Source organism: Pygocentrus nattereri, chromosome 3 (assembly GCF_015220715.1).
Source record: "Pygocentrus nattereri isolate fPygNat1 chromosome 3, fPygNat1.pri, whole genome shotgun sequence".
NCBI classification, from domain to species: domain Eukaryota; kingdom Metazoa; phylum Chordata; class Actinopteri; order Characiformes; family Serrasalmidae; genus Pygocentrus; species Pygocentrus nattereri.
This window is the reverse complement of record NC_051213.1, coordinates 45,717,169-45,727,168: the sequence shown is the minus strand read 5'-3', so window position 1 is coordinate 45,727,168 and position 10,000 is coordinate 45,717,169. Positions and strand designations below refer to the sequence as shown.

Genomic DNA, 10,000 nt, shown 5'->3' with positions numbered 1-10,000 from the left:
ATGATTAGCTCATACTGTACAGCAAGAGATGAGCTATCATCTCTGGCTTTACATCTACAGGGTGGACCAACAAAGCACTGAGTGGACACAGTGTTTAAAAACTCCAGCAGCACTGCTGTGCCTGATCCACTCGCACCAGCACAACACACACTGCAGTGCTGAGAATGAACCACCACCCAAATGGTACCTGCTCTGTGAGGGTCCATGGGAGTCCTGACCACCGAAGAACAGGGTAAAAGGGGGCTAACAAAGTATCAGAGAAACAGATGGACTACATTCTGTAACTGTAGAACTACAAAGTGCAGCTATACAGTAAGTGGACCCGATAAAATGGACAATGAGCGTAGAAACAAGGAGGCGGTCAGAACGTCAGGCCTGATCAGTGTAAGTGTTTTTGACTGAGTTTTACTATTTAGCTCTAAAAGTCATGGTTCACTACTAAGTTACTAAGAACAAACAAAAAACAACCAGTAGTGCCATATTAAAAATACCTTCAAGAACTATGAATACAATACCATTTGCCAACATTACACAGACTGCACTAAATCCAACTAGACAGAGTCTTTGTAATGAAACCAGCAGTTAATTAGTGAGTCCTGACTATACCCATGATATCATAGTATGACATAACGTTATGTAATTTATCACAATAACAATAAACCATATTGGCCCCCCAATACGGGCAGAGCTCAGTCTTGAGACACAACCTGTATGTGTGCGTGTGTTCCTGTCCAGGTACCTGTCCAGGCAGATGACTGAGCATCAGTGTGTCACTTCCTGTGGCTGAAGCCACCAGCGGTATGGTGGATTTCTTCTTCCTGCCTCGTTTCGATGGTATCGGTATGACGATGGGGGGGCAGGACACGGCCTCCTCCTTCTTATCTGCTGCAAGTATTGAAAAATATTCCGTTTTAACATTGGTTAGTATATCCATCTGCTGCATGTGTAGGGCACAGAGTGTGATTTCAGTACACACCACTGTACTTTTGAAAAGAACCAAAACCCTGTTGGCTTCATAAGGACAGCCAGTTGGTGAAGGATCGTCTGAAATGCAACCTCACCTAAATTTGAAACAACAGCTGGTTTACTCTAACAGCAGTTCTGACGAAACAGACACGGTTTTTAGGAATAATTATTGTTACGTTCTGTACCACAAAATCCAACACGGTCAACACCAGAGAAATGCTGGTCATCCACTGGTCATTGGCTGTCGTTGGCGAATTTTTCCTTCATTTTAAAACCTGAGGCTAGCAGGGGGCTTGAGTGGGGTGTCGTTTTTAACGGACATCAAACCTACAGTGAAGTTCTTGGGCGCTCTTGATACTTAACATGAACACTCATCACAAAACGCTTGTCTTACGTACTTTGTCGAAACTTTAAAATAGGTCCACATGGCCAACATTCTCAGTGTTGATCTGCTACCGCTCAAACTGTTTGAACGTGTCTGTACTCTCTAGCTCAGGGGTCAGCAACATGTGTCTCTTTTACTGCCCTGTTGTGGCTCCCCAGCCACAGGGCATTAAACCTGTAGGTAAAAATGAAATAATCCCGCTTTACTGTGAAATAAAGCTCTGCTGATCGGAGTTACTGCAGTCTATAACTGCCATTGACCCACAGACGGTTGGTCACAATACCATCACAGTTCAACAATCTCGCCGAGCTGGTAGCTAAGGAAAAAGGCAAAGAGAAAGATTTAAGACGAACATCGATAATTTGGAGACTAATTTACTTATTTGCATTCATAATCATTCCAGCTGGTTTCCTGATACGTTTAATCTGCAACGAACAATTCACAAACACTAAAACGTCACGAAGGTGAAGTCAGTTTCTTCCTCGAATTGTCCCGTTCCACCTTAAATGGTACAGTAGTTGCATATAAGGTGGAACAGAAACAATCTAACGAGAAGCTGCGAATGAGAAGCTGATTTCAGCCTCGCAAAAAAACGAATGCTGAGAGACATTTTACAAGAAACTGTTTTTTTTTCTTCTTTTGTGGGAAAGTTTCCTGCCAGAGATGCGAGAAAAGCAGCTATAGCTGAGCTAAAGCTTAAAGCTTAAAGCTGCGTTTTCACTTAGATTTTTCAAACTATACTAGGACGTAAATCAGCACATATTCAAACATTTTTTTACTTCAATAAACTGGACATAAAACCTTGAGGCTCCCAAGGTGGCTGGATTTTTGTTGAAAGGACAAAAGGGCTGTTAACATTTGGGTTGCCGACCCCTGTGCCAGCTTCTTATTCTAATTTTCTGTTCCACCTTAAATGACGCGGCAGTTACATTCTAGTGCTTACAGACTCTGGAATGTTACCGCCACACCATTTAAGGTGGAATGGAATATTCAGACAAGAAGCTAACAAGCAGATCAGCTGTGTGGAACGTGAAGGAAACACCGCAGCTCTGCTGTTCGGCTTTACGATCAAACCCCCCCCAAGCAGAGACTCAGACACTCTCTGTCGTAAACACACTATGGATTCACACCTCACTCCATCATAGTGCACTCTATTATGAACACACCACACAGACCTGTATCTTCTCCTACCTCTAATTAATGTGCAATATCTGCTGCTGATAGATGGTACAAGTGCAATAGATACAGAAGTTCTGTGCAATATCCAGTAAATTTGTACTATTTTTATTTTCTATTTTTTTCTGCTATGGGACGCCTTGTTTATTTATTTATTTCTATAGTATATCTTATATTTTGTATTTTGTATGACGCACATCTTTGTCTACTTACCGCTCTTTATCTGCTTACTCTGTATTCTGCTGTAACAATGCAAATTTCCCCCAGTGGGAGAATAAAAGTCTCTTATTCGTCATTTTCATTATCGTCATGATGACTTGTCAAGTTTTAGATTTCGACACAGCAGGTCTATTTATTCATTTTTTGGTCAGATTTTCTTGAACAAAATGTGCCGATTAACTTTCTGGTACAGTCAAGTGAAAACAGGCTTACTGTTCTTTTCAAAGTACAAATCGCTATCGTTCGTTTTAACCAGCCATACGCTCCAGATGCAGTAGACTGAAATCAGCTGGACCGATCCAATAACCTATCAAACAGTTCCAGCAATGTAAAGCTCAGAGGCCACTGATCATCAGTGGGGGTTGCTTTCCAGGTTATTGGGCTTTGAGCAGCGCGTTACCTGTGTGTAACGTTATCATCGTAGTCGTAGGATGTCCAGGGATGAGAGACGGAGCGGAGGAAACCGGAGAGACTAGAGTGACCAAACCCGCTGGACAGAGGGAGAAAGTGAAAGATAAGAGTGAGACACAGGGTGGTGGAAAGAAGCCGTGAAATAGGTCTCAGCACTTCTACTTTCACTGATGACTTACAGTCGTAAGAGCTCTTGTGGCAGGTCTACTAGGTACTAGGTCTGCACAGCCTATCGTCTTCAATAAATGACATGTGCTGCGACCTGGCTGACCAAGCCCAGCATTTCTGTGGCTGTTTTGATGAATTAAATCCAAGAAATGTCAATTATTTTGGTCAAAACAATGCCGGCCAATCTTCAACCCTGCCATAAGGTGTGCCTACATAGCAAAACACAGCAGTGATAAGTCTCCCTCCTAATTATCCCTCTAAATTTACATGTTCTATTACTAGCGATACTTAGCTGAGTAAATGGACACCCTTTTTTACCGTTTCTCCAAATATCACACCACCACCATGTACGCCAGTGATTTCTACTCCTTTTCCTGGACCATCTTGGTGTGTTTCACTGCAATCCTCAAAAGTACGAGTTATTCACTTTTCAGTGTCCACGTTTCCCAGAGACTCGCTTCCAGTTCCTCCGAGAAATCTTCAGGGATGTTTCTCCACACTGAAGTCCAAAGTTCAGTCTTAGAAGTTGGTTGAATTTTTGGCTTCTAATCCCAGCTACAAAGTTGGACTCCTCAGGCCACAAAGCCTCTACGTCTCAGACGTCCACTTTCAGTGTTCAAGGACAAAATTTCTTCCCTTTTCTCGGTGAGGCTTCGTCACAGCTACGCATCCTTTCAGACCCATAGCGCTGACTTGCCTCCTCACAGTGAAAAGATGGACTGAGGATTTTTTGGTTTTTTTTTTTAGATCTGAAGCAAGAGTGGAGTTTGCTCCGTTTAAGATGACACCTTAAAAGCACCGATCCACTCATACCAGTGCAGCACACAATAACACGCCACCACCACCACCACATCAGGGTCAATGCAGTGCTGAGAATGATCCACCACCCTAATTATACCTGCTCTGCGGGGGGTCCTGACCATTGAAGAAGTCTGTAACTGTAGCTACAAAGTGCTCCTATATGGTCAGTGGAGCTGATGAAATGGACGAGTGTAGTAGAAGCAAGGTGGGTTTAATGTTATGGCTGATCGGTGTAAACGCCAGGTGTGTTGGAACTAAACTCTCCCGGGATCTGACCTGCTGACCGCTGGTGTAAACCATACCTGCTGTCATGATTCCAGTAGATGGAACTGGTAGCACGGTGATGCTGTGAGAGGACTGGGGCTGATGCGGCTGTTCTTGTTTCAGTGCCCGACCGCTGGCCACTGAGTCCATGGCAACGCCGCCGGTGACCGCCACCACCGCTGTGGTGGGGTAGTGGGTGGAGCCATGTGGGTAGGCGGGGTTTTTGTCCTGTCCCAGCTGCTCTTTGACCTTGTTTAGAAACACAGCATTCTCAAACTGAATTGAGAATACACACACAACACAAACACACACAAGCAGCCTTAACGGAAACATGCTGGTTTATAATTAACCATGACTCACTATCAAGAACGGACGTCTCTGTGGCTTGAAATGCAGCACGTTCTTACCTGTCCTGGCACTGGGGACCAGAAGTAGGAGTTAAAATGGGAGTCCTCCATCATTCCTGCATTAAACAAGACAAAACTGTGGTAAGAGAAACAACCCAAAACCATTTCACTAGGCATATACACTCACCGGCTACTTTATTAGGTACCCCTTGCTAGTAAAAGGTTGGACCCCCTTTTCCCTTCAGAACTGCTTTAATTCTTCGTGGCACACTTTCAACAAGGTGTTGGAAACGTTCCTCAGAGATTCTGGTTGGTTATTTGAGTTCCTGCTGCCTTTCTATCATCTGGAACCAGTCTGCCCATTCTCCTCTGACCTCTCACATCAACCAGGCATTTTCGTCCACACAACTGACCGCTCACTGGATGTTTCCTCTTTTTCGGCCCGTTCTCTGTAAACTCTAGAGATGGTTGTGTGTGAAAATCCCAGCAGATCAGCAGTTTCTGAAATACTCAGACCAGCCCGTCTGGCACCAACAACCACGCCACGTTCAAAGCCCCTTAAATCCCCTTTCTTCCCCGTTCTGATGCTCGGTCTGCACTTCAGCAAGTTGTCTTGACCACCTCTACACGCCTAAATGCCCTGAGCTGTGGCCGTGTGATTGGCTGATCAGCTATTTGTGTTAACAAGCAACTGAACATATAAATAAATAGTGACTGGTGGGTGTATGAGCTATTAACAAAATTCAATATCACAGTATTTTCCATATGTGATATTTAAATTAAAATTCCCGTTTTTTTGTGGAACGTATGTACAATTCGGTCATTTAAATGCGGACACAGTCATTCAGAGCGGTCACTAACCCTCCAAGCCAATTCTAACACACCTCCTTCAGCTCATCGGGATCATTGAAGGCAATGATTAGACTGATCAGGTGGGGTTAGAAGCTGAAGTCTGCAGTAAGGCAGATCTCCAGGAGCAGGGCTGGTGACCACTGTTGTAGAGAAACTTACCAACTCAGACTTCGTTACAGTGGTGCTGATGGGAACCAGGGGGAACTATGTCTACAACACAAATGTAGCCATTTTATGTACTATCTAGAACCACCAGTGAACCTGCACAAGTCTTCTGAGTTTTAGATGTACTGTTGATGATGGTAAAATAGTCATAAATATAAATAAATAAATAACATTAAAAGTTTTGGGGGGGGGCAAATCACTATAGCGCAAAAGTTTATGATATTTAATGCAATAACTTCAGACGTCTGGTTCCCATCACCTCCACTGTGAGCAATTAAGACGGAGCATTTCACACCAAACTAGACGAAATAACTTTTTTTTTTTCCATCATTTTAACAACTGCCTTATGGAGAAATTTGGGTGGAATTCCCCTTCAGGTCTGGACTGATAGAGTTAATGAACTCCTGCATCCTCAGAGCTGCTACTGACAAAACAGCGAACCTTACACGATACTGTAAAAGTTAACCAGACAGACAGCAGATTAACCACAACGAAACCTTGCAACTTACACAATAACTTGAATTTTTATGGATTTTTAAAACTGCTCTTTCAGTGTGAAGTCTGAAGCACCCACACTACAACATATGTTGTGCTTAAAGGGGAATTCCATCCATGTTTAATTCAAATTCCTGCATAATTCAATCTTTACGATGTAAAGAAAGTCATTCAGAGCGGTTTGATGCCAAATGTTTCACTGTAGTAACTTACCAGCTGGTTGTCTTTACAGTGGTGGGGAATGGAATCAAGGGCTCAACACAAATAGTCGCTTTATTTACTATCCAAACCCAAAATAGTGGGAAAAGATGTTTTCTTTGGGGACTATTTTGCCTCATAACACCCTGTATTTACCTCTCCACCATGAACAGATTATAGAAGTACATTCGAGCCCAAACGCTTGCGTCAGAACTACCGGAATACAGTGCACCGGGCATTAGGAAGCACTTTCGCAGCCGTTTAAGTGAACGAATTTGCGCGAGGTGGTTGGTTCCCATCCCCACTGTTGTGAGTCTGTAAGAATATCTTTGATCTAAAAACACTAAGCGCCTTCATTCACATCTCATACATTTCACTGCTCAGAAATGGTGAAAAACCAGTGGATTCCTCCTTTAACTGTCAGATCCTATTCACACCATGTAAAGCACCTGAAATAAAGGGGGGGGGGGGGGGGGGTTTGAAGACAAACCGTCTGGCAACAGGGACGTCATTACTTCATGGACAACACTGTAAATAATAACGTAGGTCAGAAATGATTCCAAAAATGCAAAAACGCACTAAAAGTGAAAAACAGCAACGTTGTAAACGTAAACAAAGACCTTCAGAGCGCACCTGCTGCAAAATCCCATTGTTCATTGCAGAGAAACTTGCTGACTCAGATTTCTTTACAGTGGTGGTGATGGGAACCAGGGGTCGCCATGACTACAACACAGATATAGCCCTTTCATTTACTATCCACAACCGCTAAACCTACACGTGTCTTCTGAGTTTTCATATGTAATGTCAACGAAGGTAAAATAGTCATAAATCTGGGGGGGGTTTGTGGGGACGATTTTACCTTACAGCGCCCTGCGCGCCCCCGTCCACCGCGAGGGTTAAAATAAGAGGACTACAACACATTTTAAGCCAAAACTTACCATCATAAAACAAGGCAGCACATATCTAACTATTTCATGTAATGACTGTCTGCGCGGGAGCTTTTAGAGGTGGACGTCTGGTTCCTATCACCACCACTGTGAACAGTTGTGACTCATTTACGTTTCTCTAGAGCTGAGCACTTCACACCAAACCTCTCTGAACTGGGTTTGTTTACATCTCAACCCTTTCATTATACGGAATGATTGAAAAGTCGGTGGAGTTCTACTTTAACCATAGTGATGAGCATTCAGGGCTGAAAAATAGCCAAGAAAATCCCAAAGATCCTGTAGCAGGGCTGCCGTGATGACGGCGGTAGGCCTGCAGCACGGTTTACAAGGCTAAACGCTTCTGTATCCGTGTTAGTTTCCCACCCAGACATCTATATTTCATTATAATACTGGATATTCACCTTCCGTGACTGGTTTTATGCCATTAATCTGACCGGTACGGCTCCGAACAGCCTGTTGTCGTTTCTAGTTTGGCGGGCTCGGCGAGCAGAGCTCAAAAAAACCACTACTTTTTCCGTGTCAAGCCGGGCAAAATGTGGTATAAGGACAAGAATAAGGTGTTTTTGGTTTGCTTTTGAATTGGTTCATGGATCATTAAAGAGTGGGAGACTGTAAAATATCGGTTTATTTCTTCTCAAAAACCGTCTCGGTCGTCGACTCGGCGATGTGTCCACACCGTGTCGTGTTAAACGTTACAGCCGTTAAAGCTCGATTGAGGCGCTTCTGCTGGCGGAGAGTCCGCGGAGGAAAAAAAAGAAGGGAGGAAAAAAAAGGAAAATAGTCGAGGTTGAGAAAAAAAAGAACAAGTGAGGTGAAAAAAAAAATAAAAAAATAAAAAAAAACGTCGACGCTGAAACCGAGGCTTTACGCAGACTTCCGGCACGAAGCGGGGGGAGAGAGAGGGAGAGGGAGAGAGAGAGAGAGAGGGAGAGGTTAAAAAAGGGGAGAGAGATTGGGGAAAAGAGTGGGAGAGCGAGTGAGAGGGGGAAAGGGAAAGAGGGAGAGAAGGAAAGAAAGAGAGAGGGGCGACAGCTGCAAGGGGAAAAAAAAACAAGCTAGGAAAAAAAAAATCAGGCCTAAAATTACCGGTGCCGCTCCCTCCCCCGGGGATCCCCTCCGCTTTCTGAAGAACCGGGTCCGAACGCGCCCAGCCGAACCGACTCGACCCGTTTTCGGCTCTTCGGGTTTTTTGTGTTCTTTTCTTTTTTTTTTTCTTTTCTTACGGAGTTACCCGAACTGTCTGGGCTAGGACTTCCTGTCAGTGAGGTCGAAAGCCTTCCGAGCGTCACGGCGTCACTTCCCTCCTCAAGTAAGGTCGAATTACAGCGGCGCTGAAATAAAAGCCGCAGCGGAGAGTCTCCGCGAAATCGGCTTTCTTCTCTCCTAACAACACAGAACCGCACTAAGTTGGTGATTTTTCACGCCCCGCTGCTGGGAATGTGACTGTTAACAACGCCGAGAAAAAGCCCACGCTTCCTTTTCCTTTTCCATGACGATGGATCAACGAGTAAATTAGCAAGATGGCAGATAAACAAACAAACAAATAAATAAGGGAAATAATAAGCGTAATAAAAAAAATCTACATTTAAAAATATATTCACGACAATAATATTGCCAAATAAATAAAACTGTTGAAGATTTTAAGACAAGGAGTCAAATTTTCTCAAAAATGGAGTTGAAGATTTATTTATTTATTTTTTTTTTTGGGTGAATAAAATGCTTTTCAGATCAAATAAAAATAACTAAATAATAAGAGATGCAAGAGTCCTTTTAGAATTTGTGAGCGAAGTAGCCTACGTTTCATGAGACGGTCGGTCGCTCAGCCTCGCGGGTTTATTTATTTGTTTGTTTGTTTGTTCGTTGCAATAAAGTAGCTTGGTAGACAGAGTTGCTAGATCTTTTCTTTTTTTTAAGTAATAAACTGATAAAAATGGATAAACTTGGATACATTGGTTATAAAAGTATACGTTTTAATTAAGAGACCCTTATTTTGTTTTTCTACCTTAATGATAGTAAAGATAGGGATAGTATTTAAATAATAATAATAACATTTGATTATCATTAGTACAACCGTAATACCACTGTAATAAAATAATAATGAATAAATGTAAACATGTAATAAAAAAATAACAATATTATTTAAAATAAGCTATAATTGTATGTGGGATCGTTTGTGCACATTTTTTCACGTGGGTGCACAAACATTAATGAGTCTCTGTGTTAGTAATGCAGGGAAACAGGTTTAAAACTTTTAAATAATTAACAATTTGGCCCATTTTTCTACGTTTATTCTTAAGCTTTGTGGAAAAGGTTGCCATGGAGATGGGCACCAGCTTCCGGTGAGGTCAATTACGATGGCGTGGGCTTCCGGTGAGGTCGTGTTTACACGTTTACGGGCTGAACGCGTCAAGCGGAGGATTTATGGAGACCAACTTCATCAGCATTTACGGCCTAAATCTGTGGAAAACCACTACAATACAAGCCATAAAGTCATAAAAGTGAGGAGCAGCCGTTTCAGTGTGTGTTTAGGAGGAGAAGTGGTCTGCTGAACTGAGTCTTTCAGATGGGGGAGGTGAGGAAACTGCAGAAGAAGTTGAGGCAGATCG

General features: G+C 43.0%; 2 protein-coding genes across 10 annotated transcripts in view; one reads left to right on the top strand and one right to left on the bottom strand.

Annotated features, from left to right (window-relative positions):
- The window catches only part of znf384b (zinc finger protein 384 b), a 27,571-nt gene extending 18,953 nt beyond the window's left edge, over nt 1-8,618 (bottom strand). The window contains exons 1-5 of one of the 9 annotated variants that reach the window (XM_037536853.1): nt 8,481-8,618; nt 4,798-4,853; nt 4,429-4,666; nt 3,147-3,236; nt 740-885 (exon numbers count right to left, since the gene is read on the bottom strand). In XM_037536853.1, coding sequence (XP_037392750.1) covers nt 740-885; nt 3,147-3,236; nt 4,429-4,666; nt 4,798-4,851 — 528 coding nt within the window. In that variant the 5' untranslated portion in view covers nt 4,852-4,853; nt 8,481-8,618. Of the gene's footprint in view, nt 1-739; nt 886-3,146; nt 3,237-4,428; nt 4,667-4,797; nt 4,854-7,795; nt 8,284-8,480 lie in introns of those variants that run through there. The other 8 variants (XM_037536852.1, XM_037536849.1, XM_037536854.1 and 5 more) reach the window with 8 other exon arrangements.
- Nucleotides 8,619-10,000, top strand: part of si:ch211-154o6.3 (uncharacterized protein LOC563854 homolog) — a 28,623-nt gene continuing 27,241 nt past the window's right edge. Inside the window, exons 1-2 of the mRNA XM_017706045.2 lie at nt 8,619-8,703; nt 9,692-10,000. The exon at nt 9,692-10,000 is cut by the window's right edge and continues 47 nt beyond it. Of these exons, the coding sequence (XP_017561534.2) occupies nt 9,958-10,000 (43 nt within the window). The 5' untranslated portion in view covers nt 8,619-8,703; nt 9,692-9,957. The remainder of the gene's footprint in view (nt 8,704-9,691) is intronic.